We start from the raw sequence: 18,098 nt of genomic DNA on the forward strand, positions 1-18,098 counted from the left end.
GAAATGAAATTTCTGGCATCATGTCATTCCAATTCTTGCGTAGACCATAACAGGAAATATTTTGCAGAATGTCCCAGCTGCTTTTTTTCTCTCTCGATACAATGGAAGTGACTTTTATTATGTGAAAAAATGGCAGCTGGGACACTCTGTTAAGTATCTTCTTTTGTGTTTTGCATAAAAAAGACCGAACTGTTCCTTTAAGTTCATGGGGTCTGCTTAGCATTTAATCAGGGTAATGTGGGTCGGTCCTCTGATGTGGATAGTCCGCGCTGCCCTCTTTATGGTTTGTGCTGTCGGAGTAAAGGAACGAGAGAAGAAACGGAAAGAGAAACGGGGCTGCCGCCACACCACGCACCCTAATTGGAGTCATCCATTTGTCTTGGGATTGCTTTCAGATTTGTGCCTGTGGGGAAGGTGAAATATTTGTGTGCGCGCAATTAATGTTTCTGTCTCTTTCGCTTTCTGTAGGGGTGGCACCTGCGAAGAAGAGCCCCAAACTGGTGAGTACAGATGTTTTATTCTCAGTCTGTTCTTTCCTCTTCACCACCATTTTTTTTTGTCTTTTCCAATCTGTTTCCGATTGTTTTTGCTCATTGTCCGTGGCATTGGTCTAGTGTTCAAAAGAGGTTTTACAATGTCACTGCTGTGGCAGAGAGAATCTGATATGCACTTCAATGCAAACACTCCATCAGCGAACGGTGAAACCATGTGGTCAGGGTTGGGAGGGTGGTGTTGACCCCTGGGAGGAGGGCTGATTTTATTGGTCACATGGGCATCCTGTAATAGCCCTCTAATGATTTACCGAAAACAACAAAACCAGCAAGTTTCCATCCTTGGAGCTTCAGGGACAGAATAGCATTTATTTTTAATCTTTTGTTCCACCAGCCTGTTGATAGATGGAGGGTTTGCGGACAATAGAAACAATAATCAGTGTTCTTCTGTTAAAATGGCAGCCTTGGGTTTTTTCTTTCTTACTTTGTTGAAATGGAGTCCATGCTTGTATGACTCCTCAATGCCAGACGGGCGTCTCTCAATTCTCAAATGGCCTCTGTTTTATTTGGATGGATTTATTAGCTACTTATTGAATTGTGGTTTGATTTTTATTGCTGGTTGTCTGCTGTTCGGGATGTCTGCTGTACAGATTCATAGGTTGTGCTGGGATGCAAAAGGATGCAGAGGTGTGTGCGTGGGTTTAAAAAAAGAACTTCAGATGACTTAGTGGAGGAGAGAACAATAAAAAATTCATAACCCAACCCCTCTGGAGGTATTTCATAGTGAAATTACTTGGAATAAATATTTTAAATTTAAAACATGAATTGAAAATATGACATTATTTATATAATAGCTAGTATATACAATATGGTGAAAATGCTTCATTTTTGCTTTTTATCATTTAATTGTTTGTTTGCAAATTATGTAAAGTGCAAACTTAAAAACAATTGTCAGCATAACCGTTTGGGTGACAACTATCACTGCACTATACTATCTATATAACAACTGTATTATTATGTCAGTATCAGTATTAATATTCATAGTGTAGCCTATTTATTAAATTAATATTAACCATAATGTGGCAAATGTATATATTGTTACTAAACAAACTTAAAATTCAAATTGAGTTGCTTGGAGGGTATTTGTTGAGAGAGGTTGAATGGTAGTTGAGGCAGAATATTAAAATAGCAGTTGAATATAATCCTTGGCTTGAATGAATCCTGACGGAATGGTAAAGGAGAGATGTGGGTCATTCTGTCCTTCAACTCATTCATTCACATTTCTTTCTTTGTTTTTGTTTTTTTACTTGCCTACTCCACATTTATTCAATTCCTTCACTCCATCTTAAATACACCGGGGAGGTTGTGGTGCTTTTTTCTCCTCTATTCATATTTCCTCTCTCTTCTTTTCCCCCCCACACAGCAACAGTTGGAGCGCAAGGACAGTCAGGGCAGCTCCCAGCACAGCGTGTCCAGTCAGCGCAGCATCCACACCGACTCTCCGCTCCACGTCTCCCAGGCCCTGCTCAACGAGTCGGCCGCCCCACCTCCCCCCTCCCAGCCTCTGCCTAGCCTGCCCCAGGACCCTCCAGTAGACGGAACTCTTCAGAAGAAACCAGATCCCTTTAAAATCTGGGCCCAGTCAAGGAGCATGTATGAAAGTAGGCGTAAGTAATATGGGATTCTGGTGGCGGGTGCATTGGCAGCAGATCACTGGGTCTCTCGTTTATATTTGTTTGGGATTGGGATAGCAGGTTTGGTTAGTTGGTTGGGAACAGGCTGTATTTCTCGTTTGGTTGCTCTGCTTTGCCACTAAAATATTAACATCTAGATCAACATTTTGGGGATACTTGTTGTTAAAAAAATATCTAACCTTGGTGGAAACAAAAATTATGCATGGTTGGGTTGGTTTAAAATCAAGGCAATTGTCATTATATTTCTATGTGATTTTAACAGTTGATGCTTATTTTAAGAGTCAATCTATACATAAAAACATCGCATTTTTATATTTATGCTTAATATTTACATTTTCAGTGTTAAGTATATTAATTAGTGGTTTTAAGTAATTTGTGTATTTCAAATGTGGTGAGATAGCTAAAAAGTCCATTTACATCAACCATGAACATGGCTTTAGTCTTTCAGGATTCAAATAGCTGTCCAAACCTAATGTAAACCATTAGCTGTCGGTTCGAATCCCCTGTGTTTGTTGCGATCAGAGAGCTGTGTTTGGATGAATCTGTCATCTGTACTTCCAAAGCTATTCATTAGCTTTTCCCATTCCTTCCTTCCTTCACTTTGCTTTCGTCGACTCACTCACTGGCAGTGAGAAGCCAACATGAACGGCGAGGCACTTCTGACCAATTACACTCCTCCCTGTCATCAGTGCGTTCACATGCTCCAGTGCGCTTTGGAACACGTCTTTTGACAAATGTGCATATAATTGGTAGTGGTGGAAGACAGTGAATCCAATACTACTTTCATGTGTGCCAGAGCAGAGGGGCTAATTAACAGGAATATCTTTCAGCGGATGTTAAGAGGCTGTGGAGTGGAGCATTCCAATGCTTGGGTTGGAAAATGTTGCTAACTTGGAATGTCTTCATTGCCTCTTGTTTTTGTTAGGGTCTCTTATTAGTAAATTCCTTAAGAAGGAGGCTATAGGGAATACAGGGATGCGAATTGTGCAGAATTTTTTGCTTAACTATTCCGGTTCTTTAACAGTTCCATTAATAATTACTTTAACTACATTTCCTTTATGGATTTTTATTTATTCCATAGCCAACAGATAAAATTTCAATAATCAAGTGGGCGGAAACACTGGGTGGCTTTAGGGGCAGTCGTGGCCTAACGCGAGTTTGATTCTCAATACTGGCAGGAAATGAGTGAGGTGCCCTTGAGCAAGGCACCTAACCTCCAATCACTCCCCGGCACTGCACACTGCTCTGTGTGTGTGCGTCTATGGCTTGCAGTGTGTGTATGTGTGTGTGTTCACTACTCACTGTTCCTAATGTGTGTGCACTAACTTGGATGGGTTAAATGCAGAGGACAAATTCCAAGTATGGGGTTACTTGTTACTTAAAATAATTCTTGCAAAACATGTGTTTACAAACTTTTTAATGATTCACAAAAAAGAAATGACTCTTTCGAGTCATTTGTTTGGGAATTAGACTACACTGATTGCGCCAGTGTTTTTGATTCTCCAAAAAGGACCAACTCATTGAAATAATTCACTTGGAAGTTGGATTACACTTGTTGGACTCTATGTTTTGGATTCATATAACCAAATCATTTGTTTGAGAATCAGCCTTCACTGTTTTTAAGTCGCTTAACTGAACCAGCTAGACTGTTGCAGTCCTTGAACGGATTGAGAGATAAATCATTGATGTCTGATAGGCGTTTTTGGACCATCTTGAAAACATTCAGTTCACTAAACCCAGTGAGCAGCTGCATTGAGAGGCTTTAACACAAATGAATGTAAGTTGATGCTGGTCTACCCTTGCCATAATGCACAATTTGCAGAGTCTGCCACAATCATCCTTGCTTCCTAATGGAGATCGAACGTTGTGGGAAAATTGCCCATACAGCAGCCATTTTGCATGGCTCTGGAGCAATTCTACTTCCTGTCTCTGTTACAGTAAATTGCTGTACATCTGGTTAGACTGGAGACAGAGGTCCTTGTATCTGGCAGTTGCTCCACACATTCAGCTGCATTGTAATAGCTTTGCAGCAGAATCACAAATGCATAGCATTTGTTATAGCTTACGATAAACGAAGCCCATTCTTAAAGGTAAGCACATTAAGCAAAAGATCTTCGGTAAAAGCCTGCATCAGAAATATCTGCCCAGAGCCACGGTTTCCAGCTTTTTCTTACTTAACAGGCATAAGCGCCCCCCGACAGAACATCATGTGATGCATTGGAGAGCTACAGGGTCAATAATGTAAAACCTGACAGATTGCTGATGTCTGCAGGACTTCAAGCCTAAAAGAGGGGAAAGCTCTACTGGTGCTTGTCCTGACTGATTTGACATGGAAGTGCTGTGGTGGAGACGGCGCTCAGGCGGCGGTGTAAGCTCAAGGGCCCAGCTGCTTCAAAAGACCTCTGGATTCTCTCTTCTGCTTCACTTGATCTGTACTCTAGATTTAAGCACATGTGTCAGTGCTTATCATTTTCTCAGATGGAAATACCTGTTAATCAGATTGTGCTATGTGAATTCATTGGAGCAGAGTAGTCATTATATTACATCTTCATAGAAAAAATCCAGATGTGTGAGTATACTATAGATGCAATCATGAAAGCAACATGTTCGCTTTTCCTTGAACCAGCAGCCGTTCTTGAAAGAGGCAGGATCGGGTTATAAATCAAAGCTTGTACGTCATTCTGCTGGTGAATTGATCACGGTCTCAAGCTATTTTTCTTCCTTTTCAGTACCTGATTACCAGGAGCAGGATATTTTCCTGTGGAGAAAAGATACTGGCTTTGGATTCAGGATCCTGGGAGGCAATGAACCTGGCGAGCCGGTAAGTGCAAAGCTGAGTACAGGCCTCATTGAGTATTGTGTTCATTAGTTTGTTCATTTATTGATATTTATATTGTTATTTATTCGTTTAATCTGTTGTGGTTATGTGTAGATGACAAAATAATTTCCTGTGGTTTGAAGTTGTAGGCCATCTAAAAATATTTTAAATAGAATTTAGCTAAATATTTTATAATTATGCATGCAGTTGTCATACTGCCTACATGGAATATATATATATATTTAAATATTTATATATTTGTCTCACCGCAGGGCCATTTAAAATGAAATGATGAAGGCAAACAAAATTTGTGAATAAATTAAGAAATTTTGGCCACTTACAGGACCTAAAATATATACGTTCAAATATAATATAATTTAATTTAATTTAAATTTTTATATATTTTTATATAATGGATTTGTCCATTTAATCTTAACACCAGTGTTGTTTGAGTTTTATTCATAGTCTAATAAATGTATTATTTATAATATTTTGAATATGCTTTTACTTTTATAGTTTGCGTTTTCATTTTAGTTTTAGTAATTTTGTTGTATTTTTACTTTAGCTTTATTTATTTTTATTTCAGTTTTAGTCATTTTAATACTCAAGGCAACATTTCTCATTTCTAATTATTATTATTATTATTATTATTATTTTTATTTCAGCTTATGTCAATAAAATAAAATAAAAACATTTTTAATAGTTACTAGTTAGTTACAATTATAAAATAGTGCCTTTTAGTTATTTTGATTAACAAATATATAAAAACATGAATTATATATTAGTTTATATTAATTAGTTATAATGCAACACAGATTATTATTATTATTATTTTATATTTTAATTTTTTGATGCCTGTGTAAATGCACTCTCACTCTTTGACAGTTCCAAAGGCACCCAACAAATATACAGGGAGTGCAGAATTATTAGGCACGTTGATTTTCTGATCATATTTTTTTTCCAGGCACATTTGACCATTTCCAAACCACAGTAATCCTAATAACTACTATTGATTTAGTATTTAATAATGTATAAGTGATATATAATTGTTCATGAAGGCTGGAAATGAAAATCACCTTATATTCAGGTGTGCAGAATTATTAGGCATGTTTTCTTTTACAGATAAATTGAGCCAAAAAAGAGATTTAAGGTGAAGAATTAAGGGTGAAACCATCAGGAACCCTTTAGTCTCCAGCGCCACCATTTTCCAAAGCTGCAACCTACCTGGAGTCTCCAGAAGTGCAAGGTGTCAGGATCTCAGAGACTTCAGTTAGGTAAAGAATCCTAAAAAATGACCCCCACTAGATAAGAATCACAAGCTGAAGTGTTGTAAAATACATGAAGAAGGTTTTTTTATAGGCTTTATGGACAGATAGGTTGAGAGTGACTCTTGAAGGACCAGCACCACATCCTCTAGTACCACTGTTTGAAGAATTCATCTTCCAGAATCTGGCAGTACGTTTTGGGAGTTCATTTTTAGTCCATCTCTGCAAAACGGACTTCAGGATGGACTAAAATGAACTCCCAAAACGTACTGCCAGATTCTGGAAGATGAATTCTTCAAACAGTGGTACTAGAGGATGTGGTGCTGGTCCTTCAAGAGTCACTCTCAACCTATAAAACCTATAAAGCCTATAAAAAAACCTTCTTCATGTATTTTACAACACTACAGCTTATGATTCTTATCTAGTGGGGGTCATTTTTTTAGGATTCTTTACCTAACTGAAGTCTCTGAGATCCTGACACCTTGCACTTCTGGAGACTCCAGGTAGGTTGCAGCTCTGGAAAATGGTGGCGCTGGAGACTAAAGGGTTCCTGATGGTTTCACCCTTAATTCTTCACCTTAATTCTTAATTCTTTTGCAGTTAACAGGTGTCTTTTCTTCACCACCTGTTTTTGTCAGATCCTGCTGTCCCAACGAGCATTTCACTGTCCAATGGTCACGCCTTAACTGCAATGTCTAGTATTGCATTAGTATTGCATCCTTCTCATGGGCATTTAATACTTTTTGACTTTTCAGTCTGAGTTAAATCTCTTTTTTGGCTCAATTTATCTGTAAAAGAAAACATGCCTAATAATTCTGCACACCTGAATATAAGGTGATTTTCATTTCCAGCCTTCATGAACAATTATATATCACTTATACATTATTAAATACTAAATCAATAGTAGTTATTAGGATTACTGTGGTTTGGAATTGGTCAAATATGCCTGGAAAAAAAATATGATCAGAAAATCAACGTGCCTAATAATTCTGCACTCCCTGTATACCCTTTGAAGATTTTCCAAATGTAATAGTCCAAGCATGGCCAAGTTCTCATAATTAGTCTTCATAGCTTGTGCATGATACCCATTTCTATGTGAAATGTGCCCAGCACATTACGAACACTCAGCTTTAGGCAAATCTTGTCCGCAGTGAAAGCATCTGCCCTGTGTGTGTGTAGGTTAACAAAGGCTTTGATCTGTGCAGTACAGCCTCGATAAGTCAGAAAATATCTCTCAGACCACCAGTTCTTCCCTTTAATGAGGCGACGTTACATCTCAGAGCTGATGAGCCGGTTTCTCGGACTCTAGTCCTTGATGAATGAAAAACCGAGCTGTCCGCAATACTGCTCCTTTCAACTGGTATAAGAGGTGTAAAAAAATTCCATAGAGCTTTTACAATTTGGAGAACATTTCACAACCATTAGACTTAAAATAAGCAGAAATTTCAGTGTTTCAGTGAAGTTAAACCCCTTGACACAACACTGACACAGAGCTTGAAAAGTTATGAACCTCAAGGGTTGAAGTTCAGTTTGACCAAGACAGATTTATTTCAAAACTCTTGTTAACTCTCTTTCTGTGTCTGTCTGTACAGATTTATATTGGCCACATTGTGAAATATGGAGCTGCAGATGAAGATGGGCGTCTGCGATCAGGAGATGAGCTAATTTGTGTGGATGGAACGGCTGTTGTGGGAAAATCCCATCAGCTAGTCGTTCAACTCATGCAGCAAGCCGCAAAACAGGGTCACGTCAACCTGACTGTGAGACGCAAGACTGGATATGGATGTAAGCAGGCTCCAAAATAATATTATCGTTGAGAAAAATTACAGGCCATAAATATTTAACACTAGTCATGAAACTGTATTTTACATTTTTATTGAAAAATATATTTTGTCCCTATGACAACAGAATTATTTTAGCTCTTCCCTTGAATTATTGTTAGAAACAGGTCAAAAGGTCTCCTGCAGAGATGATGGAGATAAGCCAGTCAGTCCCTGAGATAAACCACATTGAGATTTTGTCGCTCATATTTCCGTTTGGATGGCTTAATGCAGGAAATGTACAACATGTGTGTTGAACATGGAGAAAAAGAAAACTTTGGATTGATTTGGATCATGCATTTGAACCGTAGATCTCACTTACATCTGCAAAGTTCAAACTATCATTCTTGCATTTAACTAACCATGCATTCCTTATAAAGTCACTGACTGACTAACCATTTATTCATTTATTTATTTTGTTTTATACACTACCGTTCAAAAGTTTGGAGTCAGTAAGATTTAAAAAAAAAAAAAAGTTTTTTAAAGAAGTCTCTTATGCTCACCAAGGCTGCATTCATTTGATAAAAAAATATATAAAACAGTAATTGTGTGAAATATTATTACAATTTAAAATAACTTTTCTATTTTAATATATTTACAATGTAATTTATTCCTGAGATGGCAAAGCTGAATTTTCAGCATCATTACTTTAGTCTTCTGTGTCACCCGATCCTTAAGAAATAATTCTAAAATGCTGATTTGCTGCTAAATAAATATTTATTATTTTTATTATTATCACTGCTGAAATAGAAATCCTTAGTAATATTCTTTGCCGAATTACAATATTTATTTTCAAAAAATCTTACTGACCCCAAACCTTTGAAAGATATTGTACATTTTATATAGTTTTAAATGTTTTGTCTATTTTTTTATGTTAATAATTCCGAGTCATAGACACTTTTCCAATGCTAATTTTGTATCCTGTATTTGTTATGAAGCATTTGATGACCAGAAAAGATAATCTGTACCTAAAGGATAGAAAACTCCAGCATGTCTTTGAGCAGCTGCAAAGCTTTTCTGTCAGTATTATATGTCATTCATATCACTATGTGGTGTCAATTCCAGAGGAAGTGTTAATTGCAGCTTACGTGTTGCCCTCTGCAACACTTACGTAATGACCAGCATGACTGGTGGAATTGTGAATTATGCAGGATTTTGCGGCCTGATTATCCATTCTTATCAGGCAGACTTTATTTAAATGAGAGTTCATGGCACATGATAATGAGGGTACGCCTGCTGACTCTGGCTAATTAAACTATGCGTGGCTCTGAGTCCCATATGTCAGGTCTCAAAGTATAAGGTAACCTTTTTCACTTATCCAAGATCACCTACCTACCTATATACAAGAGCAGAGCAAACTAGGGACATTTTGTTTTTATCGAATTACATCTCCTAGCTATGGAAATTTGTTTCTGCCATGGAATAAAAATAAATAAGATAATTGCAATTTTTCTAGCTCACAGTTCTGACTTTTTCTGGCAATTGCGAGTTTATTGCGAGCATGGTAATATCTCTAAATTCAGACTTTAAATCTCAGAATTTTGAGGAAAAACATCAGAATTGTGAGATATAAACTCACAATTTAACTCACAGTTCTGCGGGGGAAAAAATCAAAGATATTCTTAGATATAAACTTGCAATTCTGAGAAAAAATCTTTTTCAGACTGTATAACTAAGAAAAAAAGAAAAAAGTATCAATTACCTTCTGAATTTTTGGTAACACTTTATTTTACAGTGTCTTTGTTACATGTTACATGTACTAACATAGTAATAACAGTAAATTATGCATAATTACATGCAACTAACCCTATAGTAAGTACATGTAATTAATTAATATTACTCAATACTTAAATATATAATTACACAATAACAGTGACACCTTAAAATAAAGTTTAACCAATTTTTTTTTTATTGCATGGCAAAAACAAGTTTCCACTTATGCAGTTCAGAAGCATGTTTGTGCATAGATTACAAACGTGATTGAGCCTTTGCCTGTTGCTTGTTGACGAAGGAGCTCCTGAAGTGGTTTCTCCTTGACTTGCAGAACATAAATCTCTCAGAGTGACCTTCCTAACCCTCCCCCAACCCTCTTCCTCCTCAGTGGCAAAGGTGGATGGTGAGATGCCTCCTTCTCCAGCCTCCTCTCACCACAGCAGCACACAAGCCCCATCTCTAACCGAGGAGAAGCGCACGCCACAGGGCAGCCAGAACTCCCTCAATACGGTCAGCTCCGGGTCAGGCTCCACTAGCGGCATCGGAAGCGGAGGCGGGGGCGGCAGCAACAACACGGTGGTACCCAATGCCATCCAGCCCTATGATGTGGAGATCCAACGTGGAGAGAACGAAGGATTCGGATTTGTTATCGTGTCATCAGTGTCGAGGCCTGAGGCGGGAACCACTTTCGGTAAGTTTGCTTGGAAAGTGTTATGATTTGAATGAATTGTTTTACTATTAATTAATAGTTACACTTCAGTTTAGGGTCCAATTCTCACTATTAACTAGTTGCTTGGCATGCATATTACTAGGATATTAGCTGTTTATTAGTACTTATAAAGCACATATTAATGCCTTATTCTGCATGGCCATATTCTACATCCCTTAATCCTACCCAATACCTAAACTTAACAACTACCTTACAAGCTATTAATAAGCAGTAATCAGGAGTTTGTTGAGGCAAAAGTCATAGTTAAAAGTGGGAATTGGACCCTAATCTAAAGTGTGACCTAAAAAATGTATGTATTTCTTAAATTAAATATCCAGACAAAGTACATTAAAATTCCTATAGCTCAGCTGGAGGGACATAATGCTAGCAATACCAACGTCTTGAGTTTGATTCCCAGAAAGCACTTAAAATGACAGAATGTATAGCTTGAATGCACTGTACATAACTTTGGATATAATTGTCTGCCAAATGCATTAATGGGAACAAGCAATCACATATTTGCATTTTTGCATATTCACTACTTTTATATTACAAAGACAGGGAAGGACTAAGAGATTTACATTCTTCTGGGAGCTTTTTGCCTTGAATGCTTTGGTTGTGGTTTTCACTTTTTGGTGGGTGTGGGTTCTTCGTATTTTCCTTACGGCAATCTGCATGTCCTGTGATTTTCTTTTTTCGAAGGGCAGTGCGTTCGCAACGCCTGCCTGAAGCAGGGGGTCAATATCCACCCTCTCTTCTTGAGGCTGTATTTCCGCTCTACTTCCAAAAGCCAGACAAGTCTCCATTACAAAAGATGGCTGCTGAGTTAGTGAAACAGCATTTAGTTTGTCCAAATCTCACCATTTAATCCCAGAAGTGGCCAGCAGCACTTGGCATCATTATTATTTTTTTAGCACTTGTAATTAATAGAGAGATCAATTTAGTAAAAAGCCAAATCAAGTATGACATCCCATGTTTACAGTCTCAGATCCTTCTTCGTCGTGTTCATCAGAACGCTCACACTCTTTAAACTCACAATAGTGCCGTTGGCAGCCTTCACGTAAGCGTACACTGGATCCAGCAGGCTCTGTGATTACTCCACGTGGGAGTTTTGTTCAGAGCGTTATGATGGAAGAGACGAATGACAGATCCATGTTTGAGAGGAATAAAAGAAGTGCATGGCACTAGTTTACTACAGTGATGAAACGAGTTCCTGTGCCAGAGTCACTGTGAATGAGGACCTCAGAGTAAGCAAAGTTTCAGTCATTAGTATTACAATCAAACTACAAATCCTCTTCATAGCAGTATGACAAGTGTGACAGGTTGAATTTTCTAGTTTTATAGTACTAAAATTCCTGCCCAAGTACCATCACAGCATTTAAATTGATCAAACATGCATGTTTCGCAAGATAAGACCACTAAAAATTGGTTGATATAAAAAATAATCAAACGATGCTGACCCCTGTTATATCACATTAAACATTTATAGGGCCATTCACACAGAACCAGAAGCAGCGCCTGGCCATAAATTTAGGTAGGGCAGATTCTGGGTCTTAGCGCTAGTTTATGATAAACATTTTGTAAGCTTTATGTCCTATAATCGCTGAAAACATCAGACACGCTTTTGGCAGAATTCTAATGTCCTTGCATTATTCAGCCCGAGAGTGGCTCTCTAATGATGATTGACAGACTTTAGTAAACATGACAAACGCATAGAATCCCATCTTAGAATTGCCTTGACGTAGTATTTATTGCATCCAAATGTTGTTTTAGAATATTGCAAGTTGTGTAGGAATTCCAGTTAGGATAACTAGGTCATGTCTATTCTCAGAACAAACAGAAAACAGACACAACAGAACTACTATATAAAAAGGCTATTCACATGTCCATTCGCACGTTTAAACTAAAGGGTTTATATTTTCATTAAATTGATACGCTACTCCACATAGGAAGAACAGACATGCCAACTAGGCTAGTTACTGACTTGATCCAGACAAATAGCTGAAGCAAACTGATATCGTCTTGGTCTGGAGCGATTTACGTAAAGGTAATGTGAAAATAACCGGGGCAGTCTGAACTCTGAAGTTTGCCCCAATGGCTCTCAATTAGAGTGCGCTACGGTTCCATTTTTCACCACAGATTTACATTGGAAATTGGGGCGCTATAGAGCTGGACCAGCTGCCCCGCTTAGTATCATGATACATGCCTGCTGAATCCATGCGATACATTTTAATGTATCCTGCTTACTTTACGGCTTAAAGTAGTCTAGAAAATATTTGTTGCTGAATGCTGAGCACATTTATAATTTGTTATTAATTGAGTGTGTATAGAGGTCTATGTTTGGATGAATGTTTGCCCATACAGATGAGCCACGGCCACACAGAACAAGTTTTTGCATTCTCTTGCGTTGCTTTTCCATTGTTTTTATGTAAACATGCGCTACATTAACGGGTTTGACCGTTACGCTCACGTCTTGCATCTTTTGCTGCGTCTCGTGCAAAAAACGCAGCGTTCAAGCTAAAAGATCAACTTTTAAAAAACAAGTCTTTAGACCTTGCTATTTTATCTAGTGTTTTTTTAAGCACAAAAATGCATTGTGAATGGCCCCTTAAGCTATTTTTGTTGCCATAAATGTACCTATAACCTGGCAGGTCTCTGTGCCAGCACTAAAAATTAAACAGGCAAAGAAATGAGTCAGGGAGGCTTACTGTGTTTATATTTTGGCGTCAGAAAACTAGCCAATCAGAAAGGTGTTGTCTGACTGGAAAATATTTTATGCATTTGCAAACCTTGGAAGGTGGGATTTTGAATGGAGGGTGTGGGGTTGAATTCAGCACAATGGCAGAAATGAGCAAAACGGCTAACGGCGCCTTTAGGGGCACACTGCAGTAAGTAAACCACAAAGGGTAAACTTGAATAATCCTAATATTATTCAGTAATTTTTCATAATTCATCACATAGGCAGAGTAGTAGCACAAAGCAATGCTCTGAGGGAATTTCAAGAGTGTACACCTTTTTTCGCATAATGAATAATTCAAAAGCAGTGATGATTATTCACAGGATCTGAAGAGCGCTACAGAAATGATGTTCAGGGTGATCTAGCATGCATCCAAAAGTGTTTAATATCGCCAAATTTAGCAGATTCACTATGTCCGTTCTTGCTATTGCCAACCCCCCATAGCTTTGCTGTCCATTCAGTCACATGCTTTTGTCTGTCACAAGTTTCTTTTGAGGTGTGTTTAGCTTGCAGGGCACAATCTGTGGGCATTCTATGAAAATGTTGGCACTTTAGCTTGGTGGCTTGGTGTATTAACCCCTACACATTCTCTCTTTCCCTTTTCTCTCTTTCTGTTTCTCTTTCTCCATCCCCACCAAAAAAATTAATAAAATATAAACAAAAATAACCATCTTAATTCAAACTCATACATGCTCAATCACAAAAGCTGGAAACGCATGTGTGGCAATGCCTCATAAAATAGGTCGCATCATCGAGGGAAGCCCAGCCGACCGCTGCGGGAAACTAAAAGTTGGAGACCGGATCCTGGCTGTAAACGGCTGCTCCATCACCAACAAGTCCCACTCGGATATCGTCAACCTGATCAAAGAGGCTGGAAACACGGTGACGCTGCGGATAATTCCAGGAGACGGTCAGTTTCTCTCTCTCTCTCTCTCATTCTTTTTCCCTTCGCTCAACCAGCATAGCTGAGATGAGAACACATTGGGCATCTGGGTGTGTGCAGTATATGTAATAGCTCCGCATCTCAGCATACTGCTCTCGCGAGCCTTACGGTAATAATGTAGACGGTACATTCAGCATTATTAGAAGAAGAATAATGAACAGGAACCTGCGAGGGGATCAACACACTGAATATGCAACACGCTCTTATAACCTTAGAGGCAGAAAGCCTTCATATTGTGCTGTCGCAATAATGACAGATGGCACACCAACAAGGTTGGTCGGGGAACAAAGACACAGCCGTGCATAAGCGTCATGCACATTCCAATGTTTCCCCAGAGATTTCACCATTGGTTGCCGCAGGAATGAAAAAAGTAGCATATCAAAAAATAGACAAAAACTGAAGAACTAGTATACATTGACGATAATGAACAGAGAACAACTGAAAATGAGGGCTATAAATACACAGGGAAACACTAAACGCAATAATTAACAAGACACAGGTGATTCATGAGGGCAAATGGCGAAAACCATGGCAACAGAAGAGCATGAACAAACAAAACAGGAAAGGTTTTTTTTACGTAACTTTTAAATTCTTTTAAAATGAAGTCAGAACTGAACATTAAGGTTTTAGCAACATATTTTATTTGTGAGAAAATATGTTTATATGCTTATTTATAGAAAAAATATATATATATTCATAGAAAATAATCAAATGTATTTTATTTATTTTTGGCTTTTCATGCTAAACAAAAACTTCCTCTGACCTATATCCAAGTACTAATTAGTTGTACTAAGTGTTTTATTTTCTTTGATTAAGTCTCATCTCACCTAGGCCACCAAGTGAGCCAGAACTGACACTGGTTCCCGCTCAAAAACGTAAGTCTTGGCCAATGGTACAACAGCTCATGGTATATGCGTGCATGCATGTGCCAGTGTGTCTGTTCACTATACTGAGTGTTTTCCTCAGAGGGAGGGCGGCATGCACTAAGTGAAGTGAAAGCGAAGTTTCGGCTGTGCTATAATACGTGATGCCAAACCCACTGGGGTCCGTCTTGAGTTCTTCATACTCTTTAATTAGAGGGAAGGAGAGTGCTGGCATACTATGGGAATTTCCAAAATTGACAGAATGTGGGTGTCTATGTCTGGTTGTGTTTACAGGAGGGTGAAGATGGTTCGTTATGGGTAGGTTTTTTTTTCGTGCTTCCCCGAATGTTACTTGACTGCAGTTATTAAACTGTAGTCTTTTGGTTTCTTGCTGGTTTCTGCACTTAATTTATGCATCATTTATAATGTATGCGTTTCTTGTGCTTTCTGAGCGGAGAAAAGAGGAAGAAAAAAACAACAAGATAAAATCATGAGATGAGGAAAGAGAGTCTGTTCACAGCAGAGTGATGGGAAAGGCTATTTTAAGACGGTGGGATTCACGGGCTGTGCACTCATCAAAGTCCCCTCTCTCCCCCACAGTGACTGCCCAGTGGGGCGGAATTAAAGCAGCTTTGAGCGCAAGCAACAGCAGCCTGCATTTCATAGGTGACAGCTGATTTAAGAGTTAAGCCGATGCGGTCAAAGCAAATGATCCAAGATCAATTATACTAGTATAGTGGTTCACCCAAAAATGGATAGGAAGAATGTTTAAGCTGCTTTTTTCCTTTCGACAAAAGCATACAATTTCTACAGTCTGTCAAGATCCAAAAAGACTAAGAGGCACTATAAAAGTACCATAAAACGTACAGTACCATACCCACTTGCAAACTCTAACCACAGCATGAACACTATTTAGGATATCTTAATTTATGTTCCATTGAAAGGATAAAATCATACAGGTTTGGAACTGCATGAGAGTAAATGAATTATACAGAATATTCATTTCTGGGTGAATTATCCCTTCAACACACACTCTTGTAATTGTAAATGTGAGGGTAGATTGTGACATGAGATTGACAAAAGAGGGAAATCGGGTGTGCGGCTTTGCATGGTATTCGGTCATTAGGCTGTAATGTAATCTGTGAGGAGAAAGTTACAGCCAGAATGATAAATGTGCCGGTGTTCCTGCAGCCCAGCTGGAGTGCGCTTGCACAGTGCACTAGTGCTAATGTTTTGTTGTATGGAAAATGGGCCTCTGATGCCTGGTCCACAGGGTACACTTACACACTGCACATGCATTATGGGTAATGATGTGGAGGCTTCTCTATCTTCCTTAACATTTCTGATGTTCCTCCCGCAGAGTCATCCAATGCATCACTGCTGACCAACGCTGAGAAGATTGCAACCATAACTACCACACACACTCCTCAACAGCAAACTGCACCTGAGCCAAGGTACACGCCACACAGCTGAACTTAAAAGCATCCATGCCATACAGCCATTTTTATTTGGATTAAAAAAGGGATTTGAAGTAATTAGTCCCTTTTGAACATTCTGTTGACTATATATAACTTTGCAACATGTCAACTAACTCTCATTAGAGTATTAGTAGACTGTCTGCTTAATATCTACTAACTCTTTATTGTGACTACTGACTATAAGCAACTTTGCAAGTACGTCAACTTATTCTAACCCCAACCCTACCAGTCAATACTCTACTAGCACTCGAATGAGAGTAAGTAGACATGTAGGTGCAACGTTACTTATAATCAACTATTAGTTCTACTGTAAAAACTACTGTATATTCTGTTGTCTTTATTTATTTATGAAAAATCACATCAGGTCACTCCATTAAAAATGTAATGTGGCTCCAAAAAGTACTGGACTCTTAAGTCACATTTAAAAATTAATGAACTTCATTGCACTGGATAAACAATAAATCAAACCAGTTGATATCAGCACTTTTCTGAAAGCTAACTTTTCTGAGCCATTTTTACTGGTTCCAAAATATTTGTTTGGGGTCAGTAAGAGTTAAAAGAAAGAAAGAAAATCAGCATTTTAGAATGATTTCTGAAGAATCGTGTGACTGAAGACTGGAGTGACGATGCTGAAAATTCAGCTTTGCCATCACAGGAATAAATTGAATTTTGTATTAAAATAGAAAACCGTTAGCTCAAGATTGGCTTAAGTGTCCAAATGCTTTTTGGGGCTGTGATATATCAGTGTTCAATATTTTACAAAAGTTTTGTCTGTCTTTTCCCCCAGAAACAACACTAAACCAAAACAGGAGTCTTTTGAGTTCAAAGCCCCACAAGCTCCGCCCCCTCCAGCTCCGACACAACCTTCAAATCAGGTACATAGCTCCCTCCATTCCCTACACTGCCATCTCCTTCAGATGTTTTGCCCTCTGAAGAAGGCATGCCAGTAGTTTGATAAACTGTCAAAAACAAAATACAGCTAAATGTTTAAACCAAGTGAATCTGTGAAACGTATACATTATGACTTATTTTACACTAGAGGTTCTGTTATTCTATGATTGTATGGCGGTATTTTGGACTTTGCCTCGTGATTGCCCTGTTTGGCTCTTTCCCCATACCCAAAATACCATCAGAGCCAGATCAATTATTTAAGCTATTCCTCTGATGATGTTACTATCAAATACATGTTAGCTTCCTGCTGGTGGCTTATGCTCCCGAGTCCCTTTGCTGAAATGTGAGCCTTGATGAAAAAAAATGCACAATTATAGATTCATCACTGACCTTGGCATGTATGCGTTTGTGTTTTAGGATGCTGAATTCTACTCTGTTGATCTGGAGAGGGACAATAAAGGCTTTGGTTTCAGCCTTCGAGGGGGTCGAGAGTACAACATGGACCTGTATGTGCTGAGACTAGCAGAGGACGGAGCAGCTGTGCGAAACGGAAAGATGAGGGTATGTGCAGCTAACCCTCAACATGTGCACCTATTAGGATTTGGGATAGATGAATTGGCTACTAAAGTTTGATTGCACACAATGCCTTGACAACAACAAAAGGTATATCATGCAT

The 18,098-nt window shown here is 38.5% G+C and overlaps 1 protein-coding gene across 6 annotated transcripts in view; it reads left to right on the plus strand.

The window, feature by feature from the left end:
• The window catches only part of magi1b (membrane associated guanylate kinase, WW and PDZ domain containing 1b), a 158,041-nt gene that overhangs the window by 137,641 nt on the left and 2,302 nt on the right, over positions 1–18,098 (plus strand). For 3 of the 6 annotated variants that reach the window (XM_079845220.1, XM_079845222.1, XM_079845224.1), the window contains 9 exons: positions 469–500; positions 1,915–2,158; positions 4,915–5,006; positions 7,861–8,053; positions 10,190–10,492; positions 13,954–14,157; positions 16,414–16,507; positions 17,319–17,406; positions 17,840–17,983. In XM_079845220.1, coding sequence (XP_079701346.1) covers positions 469–500; positions 1,915–2,158; positions 4,915–5,006; positions 7,861–8,053; positions 10,190–10,492; positions 13,954–14,157; positions 16,414–16,507; positions 17,319–17,406; positions 17,840–17,983 — 1,394 coding nt within the window. The remainder of the gene's footprint in view (positions 1–468; positions 501–1,914; positions 2,159–4,914; positions 5,007–7,860; positions 8,054–10,189; positions 10,493–13,953; positions 14,158–16,413; positions 16,508–17,318; positions 17,407–17,839; positions 17,984–18,098) is intronic. The other 3 variants (XM_079845221.1, XM_079845225.1, XM_079845223.1) reach the window with 2 other exon arrangements.

The sequence above is a fragment of the Gobio gobio genome (genome assembly GCF_949357685.1).
Source record: "Gobio gobio genome assembly, chromosome: 19".
NCBI classification, from domain to species: Eukaryota; Metazoa; Chordata; class Actinopteri; order Cypriniformes; family Gobionidae; genus Gobio; species Gobio gobio.